Source organism: Ammospiza nelsoni, chromosome 1 (genome assembly GCF_027579445.1).
Source record: "Ammospiza nelsoni isolate bAmmNel1 chromosome 1, bAmmNel1.pri, whole genome shotgun sequence".
Lineage (NCBI taxonomy): Eukaryota > Metazoa > Chordata > Aves > Passeriformes > Passerellidae > Ammospiza > Ammospiza nelsoni.
The window spans coordinates 81570848-81593743 of NC_080633.1; the positions used below are offsets into that span (position 1 = coordinate 81570848).

General features: G+C 38.4%; 1 protein-coding gene across 4 annotated transcripts in view; it reads left to right on the top strand.

The window, feature by feature from the left end:
- Positions 1–22896, top strand: part of CTNND2 (catenin delta 2) — a 639809-nt gene that overhangs the window by 563415 nt on the left and 53498 nt on the right. For all 4 annotated transcript variants that reach the window (XM_059470378.1, XM_059470386.1, XM_059470397.1 and 1 more), the window contains exon 16: positions 5341–5491. In XM_059470378.1, coding sequence (XP_059326361.1) covers positions 5341–5491 — 151 coding nt within the window. The remainder of the gene's footprint in view (positions 1–5340; positions 5492–22896) is intronic.

Below are 22896 nucleotides of genomic sequence, written 5' to 3' on the forward strand. Positions count from 1 at the left end.
GTAGTTCATAGTGGCTTCATGTTCAAGGTAATCCCTTACTCTAAGCAGTTTTCTTCCCATGAGATGTGTCACTTTTGTCCCAAATCTTTTCCTTTTTAATTATATTAGTTACAATGTTTGGAAAACTGATCATAAAACTTCTCAGATGATTTTGGAAACTTAATACCTCCTTGTTCTGCAGAACCAAGAATGATGAGGTGCAAAGGCAGTTCCTTATCGGTTTTGCCTTCCTGCTTAAGGTAACATCTGTTAACACTTTCATTTTTCTCTAGTTTATTTACTTAACTTTGTATCTTTACCCACTGGACTTTTTCCTTTCTCTTTAACCTTGACTAAGGTTGTGGAACAAAAGAGTAAGTAGTTAATACTTTACTCTTGTCCCAACACAAAGATGTAGAGAGCTTGCTAGTAGTATACCAGATAGAATCATTTCTGAGAGCAGAACACCACAATTGGGACAGAAAGTCCTTGGGAAGTCTCTTTCTGCTCTCTTCAGAAACTGCAGAGAGTTAACCAAGATTTCAGAGCTTTGCTCTCCATCAGGTGATGTGAGTTCTTAGGGATCCCAGTAGAGTTTTTTGAGTAAAGTAGATCTGTAATTTTTGAATATAAAAATATTTTCCTTTTTTCCTGATAGGTATATTACATTGAGTCTGATCGGACAGAGAGGAATACTAGTCTTTAATTACTCACTGATCTTTGATTATTTCACATGCAGTTCTCTTTCATGGTCTGCTATTTTACTACTGTTAGCATGGACTCTTTCTAAGCCTTTCCTAGCAGACCTCAGGTCTCTCTAATCTTCCTGGTACTCTAGTTTGCTGAGTAATTTAGCTTGCTGTGTATTGCCTGCTCCCCTGATTTAACTTTCATCTTGTGGTTTATGTCTCAGTAGTTCCTTTTAGTATTCAGTAACTCAATAGTCTTTGGGTCACAGTATTGAACTGTACAGTACAATCCAAATTCTAGTCAAAGCTGAAGTATGGGATGAAATATTCTGCAGACACTTGGGGAGCACTGATGTCAATGGAAGGAAAGTGAATCCATGCAAAATGTCAAGTGTATACAGTTGTTGGTGCTTCTTGCATTTTTATAGGGGGAATTTATTTTGGTAGTGTTCTTCTTTCTCATTTTATGATGGAAATTTCTTCATTGTTCAATTTGGTCTCCTGTGTTCCTGTTTCATAGAGAAATAAAGAAAACCATATGAAACACCAAACGGAGTTAAGTGAATAAGTGCTTTTAAATTCTTCTGAAAAATATAATTGAGTTTTATCTAGAGTAATTACTCTTTTCTTGACTTTCAGCCTAATATAATCTTAAATCCCTAGAGGCATTCACTTGTGCAGATGGTATCTGACAAACAAAAAAATAATTTGCAAGTTTACTCTATTTTTCTACCTAATTACTGTGATGAAAATAAAAAGGAAGCTACTAATGAAAGTGGACATAGAGCTCTACTGTTTACCTTCAAAGGGATGTGTAGTAGTTATGCCCCCCAAATTCCATTATTGGTAAAGTGTATTCATGCACAGACTTTGGCTCCTGTGCTTGTCTCTGATAATTTAGCCTCAATCTGATGCAACAACAATGATTTGATTTTTTTTTCTGGCTGCGTGTTCCCGCTAAAGTGTTTGCTGTTCCCACAGGAATGCTTTTGCTTTACAAACTGAGCAGCTATTTGATCATTGACACTGCCACTGATTTGTGCAGTAACAGGATGATTAAGTGTACTAGCAGAGTGCCTCATTTACTTATTGATAGGCAACAAACCCTTTGTCTCTTTTCTTTTTTATGATTTTTTCATCTCTTCGCTTTTATGCTTCACTGAGCTCGTATTAGCAATTGACCCACAATGTGGAAATGCAGGCACCACACGATAGCTTTAGGCAAACAGAGGGATCATCAGTGTACACAAGGCTGAATCAATTTCTCCATTCTCTGCAAGAATGAAATAGCCTTTTGAGGCACCTCCATTTGAGCTTTCCTGAAATCCACACAGTGCAGCATAATTGCTTGCAGAGACTTGTTCTAATTGGCAGCTTAAGGAAAGAGGACCAGACAGTTCATACCACTTTCCACATGGAAAATTCTCCAGAGACCTTTGAAACAATTAAAAGCGTTTCTCTCTTTCTGCCTAAGGTTCATGACTTGAAGCAGCAGATTAAGTGATAGCAAATCACACATTGAGGAGTCTGTGAACTTTTCCCAAAGTGGATGACATCCTCTGGAAAAAGACAGCTTAGGAAGGAGAGGAGTACACATGAGAGAGGAGAGGTTTTGTACCTAACTTTTCTGTCGTACTCCACCCATTGTTCTATATGTATGTGTGCATATGTGCATCTGTAAGAAATTATGTCTGGATCTTTCCCCTGTGAAAGCTTTGGAGCTCTCTTTTTTACTGTTGTAATCAAATTGATTGGTTCATTACAGATCCTGAAGGCTTGCATGTTGTTTATTTAGTAAGGAGGTTTATATTTTCTCTTTTTTTTTTCATTCTGAGTTATTTCAGTGTTTCTCCTACAATGTCTCCTACTCTCTCTCTAGGCTTAAAAGCAAAACATTTCCTAATTTGTTCCTCTTAAACTTTTGGGTTGGAATGGATGATGAAAGTGCTACATCCTAAGAAGTCTGTTGTAACCTGGCTTTATAAAATATGTGCTTATGTTTTCTCTTGGTAGGTGGCTAAAAAAAATCAAAGAAAAACTGTTTACTGAGGTTTTAGAATGGAGGTTTTTAAAATATAGTGAATAATCTAAGGGATTATTTTTGATTCTCCCTGGTATTGAACAGACATAAATAAGGTTTTTTTCTCTCAAAACAAACACCCCCACTGGTTCCACATGGAGCCCATTCTGGAGATGCTACATCTGTGATTTACTTCTGCAATGAACAGCCGCATCTTTCAGAATACTCTCAGCCAGCCTGAACTCTCACCTCAACCAGACAGGCTAACTTCTTTCTCAAAATATTCTCGCTGTTATCTTGAACTCTCACGCTGGCAGTCACCTTGTAATCATAGCAGACACAACAGATGCTTCCCCTGGGAGAGATGTACAAAATACAGCATTTTTTAAGTGCAAGGATGTATTGCTCATTTCCCAGCTGCAGGTGAGAATAAATCTAACTGGCAGTTAAATACATATTTATTAAGCCAGGAAGGTTGGAAATATCCATTTGTTGTTTCCATAGCATCCTTTATACTTAATATCCCATTAAAATTAATGTATAGGGAAGAAACTTTTTCACAAAATACTTCCTGTTAAACTCTTTGATCCTTAAGATCTGTTTTATTTTTTTTATCTGATGATCATCCTACACACTGGTTCTAGAGAAGAGACTGGAGGAGATAGCATAGAAAAAGATCAACAAGGAGTCCTGCTATCATTTATCTCCCCTATGCTGTTTGCTTTGCAGCACAAAATGTCAGCACATTTATGTTTTAGACACATTATTATGCCCAGGGATGCTGAGAACCCCTTGTCCAACGTAGCTGACAAGATAGCTTATCATAACTGCTATCACTTTCATCTTCAGCAAAGTCCAGCCAACTGGCTTTTGTTATGCATAGTTGCTACAGAGGAGAATTAATAAAAAATACTCTTTAAATTCTGGAATTCTGGTTTGTGTTCCTTTTTTCCCAATTTCCCCTGAATCATATCACCTGGAACGAACTTCTGCTACGGACATTGCAGCACTGGAGTTCTTGTCTATCTCCACATCTACTGTTTTTATCATAAATATGTATTCTGGTTTTTGCTATTCAGGGCATATATCTGATATAAACAGATGCTTTTAAAGTGAGCTCTTCAGCTGTGGTAAGTAGAGGCTGTATGCAGGGGTTAAGCATGGTCTGCTTACAGTGAATGTGGTTTTTTTTTTACTCTGCCTGACTATGGAGTGATGCTATTGCAATGTAATTATTCTTTACAGTGGGATGTCTTTGTCAAAAGAGAAGAGCCATCTAGATCAGAAAATCCTAAGACTTATCATCCTAGTTTCTGAAATAATTGAAATATTTCAAACGCAAAGGCCTTCCAGAACTTGTCTTCACCTTCCAGGTACACTGGCAAGATAAGCATCCATGCCATGGCACTGAAAGGAAGAAGACATTCTGCTTCAATAATTTCCTTTCAACTGTCAGTACAAGAAACATGAATGTGAACTTTATGGAAATTACAGAGAAGAGAACATGAAGTGAAAGGAATGTGTGCCTGTGGATGGCTTGTTTTGAAGTGGGCTGTGCTGAGGAGACCTGTGCATCCACAGGTGTCCAAACAACTTAACTTTGGCAGTACCCATATACTTTAAACCCACAAGGTCACAGCTGCTGTCCTGTTTATGTTTTGCAACTGCTGGAGATAGCAACAGAATGCAAAACAGAGTAGTATAGCTGATCTTTCACCCCTTTATGTGCTGGGAACCCCAAGTTGTACAGCTCTGGATGGATTTCCTAATCAATTACAGCACACTGCACAGATCCCTTGTTCACTGACGTGATAATCTTTAGAGCTTCTGAAGAGTTTTTTAGAAGTAAACAACTCCATTCATCATTTCTGCTGTCAAATGAAAAGGATGTTTACATGAGAACATTCTGCTCACTTTGATACAAAGACAGGGCCGTGCCAGTGGTGTCATGACCAGCTGTCAAGTGGGAGATGCCTACAGGCTTCTCTGATAGAATCAGCCACTGGCTTTATCCTGTAGCCACGTGATACCTGCAGCCAGGCACAGCACAGGCACACACTGCCCTCAGGTCAGCTCTTGAGGGAAGGGCTGGCCCTTCAATGTACAATAGTATTCCAGTTAGGATCACTACAGCTGCAAAACCAGGCATGAAATTATGCTCAGTTCTCCTTCTGAAAAAGTTAACAGTCACAAAAGAAATGATAATAGTGTTTTCATGTTTATAGACTGAATAATTCTTAGGGTAACAACAAAGAATAAATACTCAGACCTCTTGAACTTGCTTTGTAATACAAAGACATATTTTGTAAAATAAATATTGTTAGTTTAGCAGTAAACAAGCATCATTAGAGGTTGCATACAAAACGCTGGTGAAAAGTAAGTTGTCTGCAGACTTGGGCCGTGAAAATGTAACCAGGTGTGCTGGGAAAGAAGTCAATTCATCATTTAATTTCTCTGTCACCATAAAAAAAAAAAAAGTGCTGATTGCCAAATCAAGTGGTTGCCTGGCATCATCAAAGCAATTATTTCCACTCCTTTGAATTTTGCATCCAGGTGCTTCTGTTAGCCCTTGCTGTGTTGTGAGTTCAGGTGTGAACTGAACTGTGACACATTGCTCACTGTGTCCCCTCTCTCTGTCCCGTGTGTTCGCAGTGGTCGGTGTACATCCGCGCTGCCGTCCGCAAGGAGAAAGGATTGCCCATCCTGGTGGAGCTGCTCCGGATAGACAATGACCGGGTGGTGTGTGCAGTTGCTACAGCTTTACGAAACATGGCCTTAGATGTCAGAAATAAAGAGTTAATAGGTATGTTCTTTCCAAACAATCTGTATATACTGTGGGCTTGGGGATGGGGTGTTTTTTTTTCCAGTTTGCAGCAGAATGAGCACAATGAAAATTATTCTCACATTTCTAGAACAATTTCTTTAATTCTTTCTCTAGTGTGTCATATTCAGATTTTATGTGACAGCTTGCTAGTATATATCAAGGAATTGTTAAATTAATTAAGCATCATGCAATGTTTCTGGATCTCTCAGGCTGTAATCTCTGTAAGAAAAGCAATGGCTTTGTTCTGCTTTAGCATTTCATTCTTAGGCTGGCAGTAGCACTTGCATCTTCCAGATCAAGGATCTAAGCAGAGCACCCCTCCTGATCCTCAGATTACCTATTGCAAATAACTTTGGAGTCATGTAGTAACAAGTCATAAAAATTTTAGGAAGGTTACAGGAATTTACAGGGCAGATTAGTAGCTCCAGCAAGAGACCTGGGAGACTCTTGCTTCACAAACAAATATGGTCTTAAGGAAAATATGGTCTTAAGGAATAGGACAATAATTCATGTAAATCGTTATTGCCCCAAATTCTGATCGTACAGGAAGCACACATATGGGGGGTTTATTTTGTTCAGGTTTTTAGTGGGTTTTTTTAGCTGAAATTCATCCAAACACTGTGGGTCATTGAGCTTTTATTTTCATGTTCTGTCTTTGAAAAATAATCACTTCCTTGATTTTTAACTATTTCAACAATCATAACCAGATTATTTCTACTTCTGTACATTAAGAGCATATTTTCTGTTAATTTTTCCAAACTTGTTAATTTTTTATCATTACAGCATATTTCTTCTCTGCTTTTGATGACAGAATTATGTAAATAGATACTGTTATCATAATGTTTATTATTTGCATCCAGTGCTATCTTAGGGTTAATGCTTCTTTACAGCAGTGCTCTGCAAGTTGCTAAAACAGGGCAATCACTCCTCTCATACTGGGAGGAGTGTCTTATTGTACTAATGTTCCCGGATCTGCAAATTTCATTTAGGAATGTAACACTATACATTTAAAATTGGACTGTTTTACTCTGGTGTGCCATTCAAAATACTGGTTAAATTATGGATAGTAAATTTGCACAACCTCAACATTTTAGTATTTTATGAAATTCTTAAATAACACATCATAAAAGCAAAGATAAATTTAAAAAATGTGGAAGAGTCTGGTGAATATAATAGCCTAATATATTTATTTATGTAGCCAGCTAATAATAGCTGTAGGATGCTGCTCTGCTTTATGTTATTTGTAATGTTATTCTGAGAAATTGTACTTCATAATTGCAATAGTAATTTGCTGCAGCTTAAAAACAGTCCAAACATGCCAATATGACAGGGGAGTTATGATTATAATTCTTGGACCATTTCAGCTGTGATCTTTGTATGTTCATTTCTTCGGCTTTCATCATTGGACCTCAAAGAAACAGTAATAGCGGTCATTACTGCTCTTGTTCTCTAGTATTTCTTAGCAAATAGGGCCTATCATAGAGCTGATTTTTAGAAATGCTAAACATCAGCAGTGGTCAAGGATTTCAACTCATGTTGTAGTCCATCCATTTTTGTGATATTGCACTTCTGTGTATTGTGTATGTATTGCAGGATGCCTTAGCTGTTGCTATGCAAAGGAAGCCTCAAAAGGAGCTTGTGCTTTATCAGGGTAGTTCCTCAAGCATCCTTCTGCCTAGGCAAAATCAACATGCTATTTATCTTTTCTCTTTCTGATTGTTGTTAGTGCATCATATTCTTGTGGTGACACACTCTGCCTCACAAGCTGGAATTTTCCCCATAAAACAACCTTTCCTAAAGGTTATCTTTCCTAAAGGAGAATTTTCCAACTGTATATATAGTGAAGTTACATAGCTAGAATTGAGTTGGTTGGGGAGTTTTTAGTGCCTTTAAAAAGCTTTCTTTTCAGTGGTGCCGTCATTCCATTCCCGACTGACATTTTTTTACTGAAATGTGCCAGAGAATGATATATTTAATTCTGCTGCTGCCAAGCAGCCCATGAATCAGTATTGAGGAACCTGGAAAATATATTAGAAAGCTTGCTAAAAGCCAGGCTCACCTGTACTGTGCTACAAAAGAAACAAAAAGACCCTTTTCTCAAAGGCCAGAACTTTCATACTAGACTTCATTGAATTGACCAATCTGTTTTGTTTTCCACACAGATTTATCAACTATGATGCTATATTGCTAAAGGCTGGTGAGAGCCTTCTCTTATAATTTATCTGAGCCATCCCCATAGCAACATTTTCTTTATTTATATTGAGGTCTTCTTCCTGGGTTTCATTCCAGGCATGCTCCATGTCTTTAAAAGGACCCGCTCTTTTCTCCTTCCTCGTTGCATTTGCATTGTGCCGTGTGTCCTTTGGCTGAGACAGCAGACGTATTCATCCTCCTTCCCAAAATTCAACTGCCCTCAAAAACATGGTAAATCTGGCCTACTTAGTACTGGAATAGATAATGCAACACCCAGTTTTCCCTTCTTGAACACACTGCCCAGGTTCATTCCTGGTCACAGGTTAGACAACATTCATTTTCAGTTGACTTCCAGGACCCTTGTTTGCATAAAATAGTACACAGTCTTTGTTGTTCCCAAGAGAGCACCCAAGGGAAAGGTTTCTCAGCCTTTTCTCTCTCCCAGCTGAGGGGAAGATCCACTACTGATGTTGCCCATTTTGTTCTTCCTTGGTTTCAGTGATCTAGGCTGCACAGCATCCCTGTGTCCCTCTGGTGCCACATTTTTCTTTCCACTCCTATTCATGTGCTCAGCATTTTGGAAGGCTTCTTTTCCTTCCTTGAAGCAGCTTCTGTCTCTGCTAAACTTCTCCATGGGTCCATTAGGTTCTCACCCCCAGTGCCTGTAAATGTCACTGAGTTGACAAAAATCACTTTTATTTGTTTTCAACTGTTCACTTAGGCAGAAGAAAATCACTTTTATCCCACAGGTCCTCTAAAAGCTATGTTGATGACCTTTGTGCAGTTATGTCATTCCCATGTTCATTCCCTCTTCTTCATCTGTCCCTTTCTCTCAAAAAAAAAAGGTGAGTAAAGGAAAGTAGAATAACAAACCCACTATTCTGTGTTCCTCAGAGCCATACTGGCACCTTAGATTGAGAATATGATATTATTATCTTTCTGCTGGGAATGCAGTTTTTAACTTGAGGATTTTCTGCAGACCTCTTGCTTCTGGCAGTGCTGGTCAGGCCAGCACCTCACACCAAAGCTGTCCCACTGTCTTCCCTACAGTGAGTGCACCTGCAAACTTCCATTTTCTAAAGCCACATTTCGTTGGTATGCTATCAGAAATTGCTAACTCAATATAGTTTCTTCAATTACAAGAAACTTGGATCAGCTGGATGGGGCAGAAAGTAAAAAATAAATCCATCTCCTGTAAACAGCATCTTTGCAGGATTGTTTTCTTGCAGTCTGCCCCAGCAACCTTCAATGGCTTTCTGGTTCAAACGCCCTCCACACCTTTCTGGTTCAAAAGTCCTCCTCCGGACTTTTGGGGAACTTTCTGTGGTTACCTGAGCCTGCACTGCACACTTGTGTCCTTAGGATTCTCCCAGCCAGCACTGGTGCAGCAGCCTCCCTTCTCTCCCCACTCTGCATGTGAGAAGGTTTCCAAGTCAGGATTCCCCATTCAGTCCTGGGAAACAAGCCAGCTTCATCTTTCCTTTATCTGAAAGACAGACAGCATTTTCCTCTCTGCTGTTATCCACGACCTCTTTGACAGAGGAGATTATGCATTATACAGTTAATTGAAAAATAATGTGACTTGTTATTCTACCTAAACAAGAATGTACAGACTATCCCTGTCTGAAATTTTTGAAGGATGACTATCCCCAGAATTTGCGTTTTCCTTGTTCTTCTGTATGCACGGCAGTTACCTTTTATTTTAAATGGCAATTACTGTGGTATTTTGAAGTGCAGTAGGTGGTCTTTCAAACAAGTTAGGCTGATTTTTCTAGCTGCCCCAGATGAGAAATTTGTCACTATTCATGTACTGCAAAATATGTACAATATAGGATTTTTCCTCTTGAAGGAAAATTTGGAATTTGTATTGGTACTGTTCAGTGGTAAGTCCACAGAGTACGGGCTTTGGAGAGAAAGCAGAGCTGGAGGTAAAATGTATAAAACTTCAATGCACAGTTTTGTGCTTTAAGTTGTTCTGTCACTTTCATTTTATCCTGACAATGGTTTCTAATGCCGTTCTGGGTCAGAATTCTGATTAGGAGGAATATTGTACTAGTAATTGAAAAGTACCATTCTTTCTCTTGGCCTCTTGGTCTGCACTTTTGCAGTTAAATAAAAGACTTTTTTTTTCCTTTTTTAGAGACTGGTAGTATTTTAATCCCTTGGGAAAAAGGAGGACAGTTCCACTTAAGAGTTTTTGTTGACTTCTTGTATTGTGTAGAAAAGAAGTCCTTGCATATCTATGACCTTAAAATGTTTAGAGAATCCAGGTGTCTGTTCAGGGCTCTAGATTCTATGAAGTTTGATGGGATAAGTTGAAGTGTTATAATATTTAAAACTTTCTTGTTACAGCTGTTATTGTAAAAGCTTGATCCAGATAAGTAAAGTTAGTGGTATTTCTTCTGCCTTCACAGAGTTTTGAATTAGGTTTCAAAACAGAGCCTGTAGCAGGGCTCATTTTTAAATAATGGTTCCTGAGTTGGGGACTGTGTGTCTGTACTGAATTATTATCCTCTTTTCACTGTTTGTCTGTCAGTAATGCGGTTATACATGCAAAATTCAACAGTAGCACATCAATTAAATTATTACCTAATGGGTGCTGGAAACTGCTTACTTTTGCTAGGTGTCCAGAAGTTCATTGTCTAAGGTAAATAAGATGCCTGTATTGGATGCCCTTATAGGTGACTGAGACTCACAGAAAGTGACTTATTTTGTCTAAAAATAAGATACTACTTATTGTGAGAAGATGGAAGTTGCCTGTATTACCATATCACTGTTGTTTAGTGATGAAAACCAACTACGAAGTGTGTAAATTGTCAGTGTATGTCTTGTGATCTCATAGCAGTGTGAGTCTGTTTGGGTGCCTGGTGTTTGTTTCAAATTTTTATTGCTAAACTTGAGAAAGTTTGACTGAATGATGTAGCAGGAGTTCAACTCTAATGAATTGTTAGATTTGCAGAATAATTCATGTTGGAAGGAAACTCACAGGGTCACCTTGCCTAGCTTTGCACTCAAAGAAAGTTCAGATATCTTATTTCAAAGTGTGATATCAACGTTTGGAAAGACTGCTTTTTTGCTGTGAGGCTGAAAATGGATCAGAATCAAGTATTTGCATTCTCAGAGCAGAACATGGCTCTTCTGGTTTATTAACAGCTACATGGAGTCCTCCTGTCTTAGAGCATGGTTGCATTTTGTTTTAGAATTAGCAATAATTCTAAGTGAAAAGAGTTTCCAGTTTTGGAGTTACAAGAACAACAGCTGAGTCCCAGTAATGTACATTGATAGGGAATGTGGGGATGTATTGGGAGATGATTAAATCAAATATGCAGCTTTCATCCCCCTTAATAGTGCCTACATGCAGCTCTCTTATTTTTGGATGTGAGCATTTCCGAATTTCTCACACAAGCATCTGCTGACAGTGAGAGAGAGTGATGTTTTCTATTGAATTTTGAATTGATATATAAAGTATCGTAGTCACTGGAATGCTAAATTGACATAAATTTGCAATGCAGAAGATTCCAGAAAGCACTAATCAGGCATTTGTTCAGAAGAAGGTGACAATATAATATATCCTGCCATTTTTAAATGTATGTCCATTTTTATTGCACTTCATTTTTGTGTTTGATAGTTGAGCTGGGCAAAAAAATAAACAGATACCTGAATGAGAACAGGCTGTCATCAAGAAGTTGAGGAAGTTGATTTACAAAATTAAACATCTTGTCATACATTAATAACTGGTGCTCCTTACTCTTCACAGTGAAGAGAAAGATGCTATTTAAGTTAGTAGAGGATTAATTAAACTATGATGTTTTATAGCACCTGTATAGCAACATCAGAGCTCCTTTAGGTTTTTAGTGTTGTATAAATAAGTTAGCTGAGATTTTAACCTGATGAATGTTTAAATGTTAAGTACTTTTTCCATTGTGGTGTAAAAGCCTTGTGTCAAGGAGACGTTGACTTCTCATGTGCCTTAGCCACTTGCATATTGCTTTTTTCTCTCTGTTTCCTCAAATATAGTTGTGACAAGCAGACCTGGTAATTACAGAGGTTAGAAAAGGTTTTCAATCTCAGTCATTTCTTATTAAGTAACACTCTCACGTGAAGATTTAGGAGGAAAATTAACATTGGTGAAACTGAATTTTTTTTTTTAGTATCAAACTCAAGATCAAACACTTTGAGAATTCGAGCAACACTTCTACATCTGAACTTTCCTATTGCCTAAGTACACCTGTCTGGATTTGGAGGGATTTTTCTCTTCCATGAAATATCTGAAAAAAATGGTGTTTCATGTAGTCAGCTGGGCTTCTGAACAGTAGAAAGAAAATGGCACCTCTAGGTGTTTATCCCACTTATCTCTATCACATAAAATGTTTGATCTTACAGTCTAATGGGTCCTGTGTGAGAACCTAGAGAAGTGGCCAGAGACTGAGTGGGCAACTTTTGTGTCACTAAGATAGGGAAGTAGTATTCCATCAGAAGTTGTTCTCATAATACAGGCTAAGCACTGTCCTGCTCCCCTTTAATTAGGTCAATAGACTTGGCAAGGGCAATTAGTGAAAAAGCTCTACAAATTTTCATTGTCACCCAAAACAGCAGAAATAACTGCATGCAGATTCAAATCTAGGATAATGGGGAATACTACTTCCACTGATCTGTTTTTACTTGTAATGCCAACTCAGAGAATCATTTCATCTCTGTCATAGTAAGGTCAAGATGCTTCACAGATTGTAACCACAACCAAGTCATAGGTCAGCTGTTCCTTCTAGTAGAGTAAACTGTGGGGAAATGCCTGTAAAATGCCTGTATTTCTATTTTAAGTGCTGTAATCAAGAGAATCATTTTCAGTATTGCACCATGACAGCTTCTCTAGGTGATGATGGTAATGTTAAATGATGCCATATAGAGCTTTAAGGTTTATAAACCTTGAAGTTTTTATTGGAGGTTTTATCATTTTGTATTTACATTCAGTATTACTTAAGATTGAATTCTGAATGCAAGTCATAAAAATTGCAAAATCTTGTAGAGGTGGCCCAAGAAAGCCTAGACTAATTGTGACTGCCAAAAACACCACCACATCCAAAAACAGCTGAGGGATGTGCCTTTTCACTTCACTGATGGGCATTTCACACATGAGAAAGTGCCCTGACCTGCACCTTACATTTTGTTTGAGATAAACAATTTCTGTTCATTTCCCTTCTCCTACACATGGTAGCAAGCAATTAAACTGTAACTGCATCTGCTTTTCTCACTCAGAAGATTGACATTTCAAGCAATGTAATATTAATTTTCATCTCTGTTTCTCAGTACGTTCGTGCTGAGAAGTGCCACTTACCTTTTGGAGTTCTGATCTAAAAAGTGCGTATAATTTAGTTACATGAAATATACAAAGGTAGAAATGCAAATTTCAGAAACTGCCAAAGTAATTTTAAAAGCACTTTTAAATCCATGAGAATGGAAAAACAGCTTTGAAGATCCAGGTTTTGTGACAGCCTTACAGTAACAGATAAGTGTATCAAAACATGTTTCCAGCCTATTCTGTATGAACTTCAATTGATGAAACAGCGAGCTAGTTTTATTCTCTGTAAGATTCAAAATAGTGTTTTGCCCTGAAATACATATCACCTTAAATGACTTTTAAATGATAAAAGTGACATATATGGCATTTTTTACTAAAAGCACTTTTCTTTGAAGTAACTCAAATTCCCATTCATGAAATGTCAGTGCAAGACAGTAGAACATGATAGGTGAATTAGCATTTGATAAAGGAATGTTGTTTTCTTCTCACGTGTGAAGACCCTGAGAATGGGTCTGGGCCACTGTAGTTTCAAAAGATGTTGAAGGTGGAATCTGAGAAATGGAAAAAATTTAAACCAGTAAGAAAAGGAAGAATGAATGTGTATTGATTAAATTTAAATTATTTATAGATGGCTTTCAGTCATATTAACAGTTATTTTCTCTGTGCATCTACATCCATGCACTCTCTAAATTAGTGCAGTTGTTTCTGCAAAATCTCATTCAATCCTAGTTCCCAGGTTAGATGTTGACAGGTGAAGTGGGCAGCACACAATGTCCCCCTCACCTCGTGTGGCTTTTAAGAGATACTTCCACTTGTATTGTAGTGTCCCCAAAGTTTTCTTCATGTTTTAGAGTGTTTGAAAAGGAAAAATGTTAAGGACAAAACCCGAACAGCACTCATTCACAAAGGTAATACTGGTAGAAAATTCTGATTGCAGGGACCTAAGCTATGTCCTTGCACAGGAGGACTAATTGTAGGCTAACACAGAAATAAAATACTGCAAATATGCAACCCATGTGTTTGTCATCGTCTATTAGATTTAAAAATGCACCATAGAAAGTCTCATTTTCACTGGATAAAAATGCAACTGTCAGGGTTTAGAAATGGTATTCCTTAATTTAGTGCTCCCACTGAAGTGAAAAACCACAAGCTGCTTCCCTGTCCCCATCCCCTCCATTGAGAGACAAATGGCAGAGATACCAAGCTGCGATAAGAACAATTTACTTGAAACCACAATGAGATAAGAAGACAGACAGTAACAGGAACAGCAACAAAGTTGATAACAAAAAGATACAGAATTGGTACAAAAAGAGGCTGTTCTACAGGCAAAAATTGGTCTCCAACCAGGACAGTGAACAAAACAGTGGATAGACCGTCCACATCCATGCTTTCTTTTTCCCTCAAGCCTGAGACAATGATAGTGTTTAATAACACCATATCTTGGCCACACCTACACAGCTCCAGGCTCTGCCCCATCACAGCTACTCAGAAAATTAACTCTGTCCTTGACTGAAACTTGGACAACAGCAAAGGTAGAAGATACCAGAGAGTTAGTGTTCAAAGAATGCAGGATTAGGAAAGATTGTGAATGTCTGGATTCTTAAAACTGGCATTTTAACTAAATCTCAGTGCAATTAATTTGAATTTAGTTATTCTTTCTATTCCTGACTGTTAGGTGCTTACACAGTATTCTGGTTTGTAGCACTTGCCCAGTATGGGCAGAAGGTGATGGTAGTTCTTTGTTGGGTTATATGCACTCTGTGCCAAAATACCTGTGAGCATGTGTTGGTTTAGTCATTGATGGATATAAAAAAGGCAGTCAGTCACAACACTTGTTGGCTTCTGCATGCCATCTTCAGAGGCTTCTGTTTTCTGACAGTTTAATTTGTCTTCATTAAGTACTTCGATGTAGGATGTTTTCGCTTGTAAGAGCCAAGTCACACCCTGGTTGTTTCCATCATTTATTATGAGTTTCAGTGTTAAAGGCCCTTGTTTCAGGTAACACTAGCAAAACTTCAAATATCCTCTTAATTACAGAAAGCAGAATAATGGTCTTTTGCTGCAGCCTTTGCAAATGAATGCTTGTATTTCCTATTAATATTGTACCTTTATGCACATGTAGCCTCTCAGAAGGCACTGGCTGGGACTGGCTGGTAGCACTGTCACTATATCTTAGGTTTCTGGTAATTTATGGACTCATATTTCTTTATTGGTTAAATAAGTCTTAGAAAAAATCCACTTCCACCCCTACTTAACAAACAGTATTTTACAAAATCAAAATCTGCTGTTTCATGCTTGTAACTGGTGGGATTGAACAGCAGCAGTTTTGCAATACACAGTTACAAAATATTAAAAGTGTAACAAATTCTCATCATCTGAGATAAGTGAGGGAATAATCAATTTGCTGAGGGGCCTTATTATCATAATTCCATAAGGTAAGACTGTGATTCTTCTACTTAATATCTCGATGGGCTCAATTAAACAAAAGTAAAGAAATGTAGTTCTGCTCCCAAGGAAAGCCTAGAGAACCTTCAGAATCAGCTTCAAAGCCCCACTGATCTCTCCATGGCATCTCTATAAAATCTGGTATTACTGATACAATCTTCTGTGTTACTATGTTTTCCATTTTCCTTTTGCTTCCTCTTGTGGTTGTGTTATGCAAGAGGTTGTGTGAACATGAAAAAGATTCAATGACTACCCCCTAGAGTTAGCAATTTGATACATGTATAATATATGATATTTTATAATGATAGATTGGACTTCAGGAATTGACCTAAGAAAGTATTAAGATGCATTAATGCTTAAATCCATGCTTTTTGTATTGATGTGTAATATGAGCAGTGCAAATTGAAAGACCAGGTTAAGACAAAAGAAAATAGCATGTTGTTAGCACTTTATTGTTTAAAAAAATTAAATAATTGATACAATCATTCCAGTATTCCAGAATCAAGATTTTAGGCAAACATAATCAGAGAGACACCTTTAGAGAGATAGTTTTGAGAATTGTCAGTAGATTGACAAGCTTGTTTACCTTACAAAAAGAAATAGAAATAAAACCTACCTTGCTGATGGTTTATAAACCTTGATAAATGTGCAGGGAAGGAAAAAGCAATGAATTTCAAAATTGCTTGTCTTTGTGGTCTCAGCTGTTAAGTAATTGCTAACAGTCTGGAATACTTGTACTATGAAATTCCTTTGGTCACTAGATGATATTGTGCCAGTTTACTTCCTTTAGTCCATATAAGCCTAGAAAATTAGGTTAATTAGGTAACTTTGGAAAATACACTTAAAAATGAAGTAACTTTTTCAGGTTGTAGGGAAGGCTTCAGTCTGCAAGTGCAATAAAGACAAAATTTGGTATTACTGGATCTGTTTGGCTTGGAAGGGGCCTCCAAAGGTCGAGCTGGTTCAGTAACAGAAATTGCTTCAAACTTTATCCAGCAGATGAGATGGAGATTCCTCAACCTTCCTGGGCAACCTCTTCTGTTGTTTGACCTCCACCACAGCAAAATTAGTCTTCCTTCTATCAGTTGGAATTTCCTGTATTCCAGCATGTCTTTTGCTTCTTCTTCTTCTTAAACTGGAACTCATTAAGACAATTCTGACCCCATCTTCTCCACACCATTCCATTAGGTAGAAGTAAACAATAGCAAGATCTCTCCATAGCTTTCCTTTAAGGCCCTGATGATGCAGTTATTGTCTGCCATGTGTTCCAGTCCCCAGCTGTCTTTGTGGTGCTCCACTGAATTTGTTCCAGTATTTTGCAATGCCTTTTTGTACTGGGCAGAAAAAAACTGCATGTGACACTCTAGGTGTAGAGTGCAGAACTGTTTGAGAGGAAGAATCATATTTTTGTTGGGTTGGCCAACTCCATGTAATAAAGCCCAGGATGTCATTGGCCTTCTGCACTGCAAGGGCACATTCTGGATTCATGCTCAACTTCTCTACCAGCACTTCTAGGTTTCAGGGTTTTTTTCTTTAAAAGTTGCTTTCTAACCAGTTGGCACCCATCTGTGTGCTGGTACAGGGGCTTGTTTAATCTTGAGTGCATTTGCCTTTGTTGAACTTTGAGTTTGCTGTTCAGCTGTCCATCTGAATAGCAGTCCTGCCCTTCAGTGTATTGACTAGTTGTCCCAGCACATGGGAGAACTAGTAAATACATGGTCCACAGTCTTTCTTTCTGTCCTGTCCTTCAGGGTGTCAGTGAAGATGTGAAAGAGTCTTGCCCCCAGTACCACCACCTACGGGCACCTCTAAGTAACCAGCTGCCAGCTGGGTTTCATACTGGCAGTGAAACCCTTTTGTCCAAGCAGTTTTCTGCCCACCACATCATCTACTTGTCTGGTCAAAATCTCAGTAAGGACACTATATGGAGTAAGGGTAAACTGCCACATTTGTTATTTCAAGCAGTGTAAAGTCTCTAATTCCTAAATTAGAAGTGGATAAATGCAATTTAAATGTCTTTAACCTCAGTGACATCATTGCAGATACTTAAGTTACTTCAGGACAAGGTTCACTGAATTTTAAACCACAGATTCAGTGTGGCAGTGTATATAAGCTTCAGGGAATAACCATGTTATTGTGGAATCAGGGCCATAATAGGATAATTGTAACTAAATTCACTCAAACATAGAAGTTTGCTTTATTTACCAGAGGGAATTGTAATAGTAGCTCAATTTGTTGCATTTTTAGTAAGGCACCATACTTGCAGATTTTAAAAAGGAAATACTGTGGAATGTCATAGAATGTCCTCAGTTAGAAGAGACCTGCAAGGATCATCGAGTCCAACTCTTGGCCCTGAACAGGATGATCCCCATGAGACACCATGTGCCTGAGAGCATTGTCCAAACTCCTCTTGAACTTTGTCAGGCTGATGCTGTGGCCGCTTCCCTGGGGAGCTTATTCCAGTGCCCAACCACCCTCTAGGTGAAAAACCTTTTCCTAACATTTAAGTTTGTCTTTGGAATTGATTACTTTCAAATCAGTGGAAGTAAATGTAATTTCTCTAGTCTTCAACAGTGATGCCTATTATTAAACTAACCACATGTAGACTAATACATTCTCATCTGATACATAATTCCATTGTGTAGCAATAACATGAATTTTAAGTTATTTCAAACTCATGGAAAAAAATGGTTGTAAGAAATGTAATCAGAACATTCTTATGTACAAAAGCATTTTTATTCTGTCATTTAAAATAACTTTATTCAAATTCACCTCTTAATATCATCTGCAAAAGTACCTGCATATTAAAGTGATGTAGAGTTCCTTTAACCTAATCTTTATTTACATTAATATATACACACTGCAGCACTATATATGTATGTGGTAGTGTGTGTTCATATATATTTAGGTGGGTTCTCTTCCAGCCTTTAAGCTGCACCAAAGAGGAAGAGAAGCTGTGCTGAGGAGTACACGTGCATGTAGAAAATTACTCTCTTCATGTAAAACACACATTGTATTATGGCATACAATTGCAACAACTAGAAGAAAATCTTGTTGCTGTCAGCCTTATCATCTCATGGGAGCTAGAAGGAATTTTTCCATCAAGTTCCTCAGAAGAAGGATTCAACTCAGAGTAACAAAGCAGCATTATTAAGATAGAGTGAGTAGGCTGCATAGGTACTAATTACCATACAATGCCAAACAATGTTCAAGTCTACTTTAAATCACTTAATTAAATACGAGAGTAAAAGGAAAGTACAAGTTATTCTTACCATGTTAATAACATCTGGGTAAAATTCTTAGGTGCCTGATGGTAAAATAAGAACTGAATTTCTGTTTTCAGTCATAACATAGGCATTAAATGGACTGTTTTAAGGAACTAACAGTTTATTATGAAAACCAGAGTTGGAAGCCGGTTAATTCACTTTGATCCTTTGAAAATACTGTACTTACACCATTAAGTATATTTAATAGAAATAAATTAATGTTAAATATATTTTATAATACAGTTCAATTTTTAATAGTGGTATTTCTTTTCACTCTGAAAATTATAGGTTCTCAGCTGATTGAGTTAGCCTGTTGAAGAGGCTACAGTTCCCTAAGCTAACCCGTGGTAATTCACTGTGACCCAGTCAGTGACACAATATCCTCCTGCTTCTGGCTTCTATTCAGCCCCTCATTAGCACATCACAACTACATTGAGTCAGCACTGCCTGACTAATCTGTCAGAATGAACTGGGGGAGCAAAAGGATTACTGTTTCCTCTTGCAGACTAATTTCATTAAACACAACAAACTCAAATGAGTCAGATGAGCAGCCAGCCTGAGATGTGAAAAACTCTGACTTGCCCCCACTAGTGCTTATGAGGCTCAAAATGATAAATTTTCACACTTGCATACTGGAGGTCTGCCCACAGCCTGAAAGATGTTTTATTTTCTTAGAATCCAGCCACCATGAAGCCTATCTTAATATTATTGCACTACTGTAAACTGTTGCTTTACTAAAAACCTGCCCTCCCCCTCCCTCCCTCCTTCCATCCCTCCCAAAACAAAATGAAACAAAACAAAACAACCAGTTTTGGGAATTCCTTCATGTCTTACTGGAAAATTAGAATAGGAAAACAAAGAAGGTGTGTTCCTTGGACAGACAAAAGCAGGGTCCTTTGGAATATAATGGTATCAGGCAGGCTGGGAAGCTGGCATGTATAATTTCTCTACATTGGTATTAAATCTTCAGCAGCTAAAGGTGTTATCTTGTGCTGTACAATTCTGTACCACAATGTCTAAATCAAGCCCCAAAGAAAAGGCCATGTCTCCTTCTCTCTTGTGAGCCACTAACAATCTGAAATACCAAGTACATCACAAGCAAAGCCTTTGAGACAGGGTGTTCTGAGGGTGGATTTTTGTGCATTATCCACTGTAGTTAAATCCATTCTTCTGCCTTGGGATTCAATATGTATATGCCTTATACTGAAAGGCTCAGCTTCTTCCTAGGGAGACTGAAATTCATCTCGTTCAGTTGTAGCCCTGTTCAAGCATCTTTCATTCACTAGGACTTTTCTGATAAGCTGTGCTCAGCTTACAGAAACTTCAAAGCTGAGGCAAAGTTATTAAAAGAGAGAGAGAAAAGAACTGCACCTCTAGTTCAATCTTCAAACAATACAAAAATCGATTAAAAGTCAGAGATTAGCTTCGCTGTAACCCTTCCCACATTCTCATGAAAATTAAATGTTGTCTCTTTCCTTCCCCATTTTATTCTAAAATCTACTTAAAACTTAAGATATCAGTAACTATTAGTCTGGCAATATTAGTAACAAGCTGCACTTTAGAGCCCTGTGGCTAGAGATTAGTTGTAGAGTTGCCACCAAAGTAAGAGAATGAAATTATTTATAAAGCAAATACTAAAAAACCTCATCTTGAAGCTGGAAGAATTCATTTGCTTCAATCATTCCTGAGGAGAAAAACACTAATTCTTAGGTGGCTTCTTGAGTTGGACTTTGGCCTATTTTGCCTTTGTTTCTGTAACTGTGAGTGAATAACCATGTGTGGCTTTGTCATTGTCAGATACAATTAGTGTGCAGAAATTGTCTACACATCACCCACTAAAAGAAATTCTAAAAAGCACATCATTATTACAAAAAGATGGAAGTACTTCCAGAAGCAGTGGTACTAATTTGAAAGTTAGGATGGCATGGGCTTTTTAACCAGTCCTGGGGCACAGCCTGGATTAGATTGCAGTGGGAACCCAGGAGAAAGCTTCCAAGGTGAGCTGTTCACACACTAATCTTCCTGGAAAGAGCAGTGCTTTTGAGTATGGACCCATCGGTGTGTGTGCATAACTCTTGCAGGATGGGTGAGCCGGAGTAGGCACTTGGCCATCTGGCCATGGCAGCAGCTGACCCAGGAGCCAAGTCACCTGAAGGCTGTGCACAAAGAGGAAGAATATTCCCTGGATTATGAAGAGGAGTGGAGGAAGATAAGATGTCTCAGCATTCTGCCTTGTCTGATTCTGAAAGAAAAGGAGCAGACAGCAATGAGCAAGAAAGAATGATGGTGGTCAAATGTACTCAAGGAATTGTGCAGTTATAAAATGTAAGGAAAATATTCAGAGACCTAGATCTGGGGATTCATATTGTGAATCTGCCATTTCTCATCTAGGTTTTTGCCTTGGATCTCTTTTTTTCCCTTTCTTTGAAGTACCGGGAATTTAAACAGTTCATTCCTTTTGAAAGATCATATTATCATCCAACAAGTATTGCACTTATTCACAAGCTAGAAGAGTATTTCATCTGAGGAGTATATTTACAGGGCCCTGAACCACAGAGACTTCAAGCAAAAGTCTCAAGCCATTATGATCCTGAAGAAGATACAGGGTGTTATCAAAAGCAGATATCATATTTTGACTGCAGGAGTTTTGAAAATAAGCTCTGTGTGCGGGTTCCTGCCGGCCATCAGTCTGAGCCCACTAAACCAATTCATTTGCAGAATCAGCTGAGATTCACCAGTTATTCTATAGGGAAAGAACTGATGCTGAATCAGTTGATAGGCCTGTCAGTAAAAAGCGCTATGAGCCGATCCATCAAGCTACAGCTCCACCTTTCACTCTTCCAACATACAACATACACAACCTCAGTCAATTGATAGTCCTGTCCTGTCTCTCCCAGCACATTACAAGCCTCCACTTTCTGAAGTTAACTCTGTGCCTGACCCTCCTCCACCTCAGAATAAGCCAGCAATTTTCAGATCCTCTGGAGAGGACATGGTGCGGTTCACTTCTTATCCTCAGTAAAGCTTCCCTGACAAAGGCCCTGTTAAAGCAACTAACAGATTCAGAAAACACTCACTCCTTACAACTGCTTTACAATAAAACCCTACCCAGTGCTGCAAGGCCCTTTGAGCACAAGTTTGGAAGTCCTAAACCCAAACACAATCTCTTGACAAATGAAGTTCAACATAAATCACAGTCACCATCAAAATCTCTCAGTTCTCACCAACCCAATTCCCACTAAGCTGTTTCAAAAGCACACAGCTTATTGCAGCTTCCCAAGTTTGACAGTGGAATGGCAACAATACCTTCAGTGAACAGGTTCAACAATCCTAAGTATCAGCCCAATAATGTTAATGCTGTTCCTAAAGCCATTCCTATTAGCCCTTCAGCACTCAAGGATGAGAGGGAAGACCACAGACACACTGTTGCAGCACAGCAAGAGGTGTGTTTAACAGCTATGGTGGTGTGTTCAGCTCCATAGCATCTGGTGCTAGTATTTTTGTACCACAGGGTATATTCCAGATGGACTAGAGTGAGAAATCTGTTTCCAAATCTGCAAAAAACAACCTTTCCACTCTTAGTCAAAGAGAATATAAAATGCTTCTTAGGCCGTCAGTAATGTCAGGGCCTCATGCATTAACATTCCTGAAATCAGTGGTGCTGTGCCTGATGTCCTGTGACCCCAAAATCTGTCAGAACAAGTGCCTTCCTGGAAGGGAAGGGGATAGTCTGGGGATCCAGACTATCTCACTGAAGGAAACTGTCTCAGTCCTAATTGACCCTTTATAAATATGATGTTAGTTCAGTAAATAAAAAATGGGAAACTGAGATGGACCTCACATGTAAGGTGAACCACTCTATTTCAAGGCCAGTAAGAGCAGATTGCAAGCAAGCAATAACATTTTCTATATGAACCAGTTCTTTCCGCCCATTTTGGACACTTGGCTTGCAATTTCCTTTGTTCCAGTTCTTTAAGTAGACCATATGGAGACCTGATCCTAAACATGCAGTGGGCCATATGTCCAGGGACTCTGCTTTTTCTGCCATCTCTGGGTGACCTGCAGTCTCCAGTAGCAGCCTGCTCTGCCATGTATGTTGTGCATGATGGCAGTGTGTAAGAATGGTGCCACTGCAGTACATTACCATAAGGAACACAGCATTGTTCCTTGTTTGCTGGTTGAAG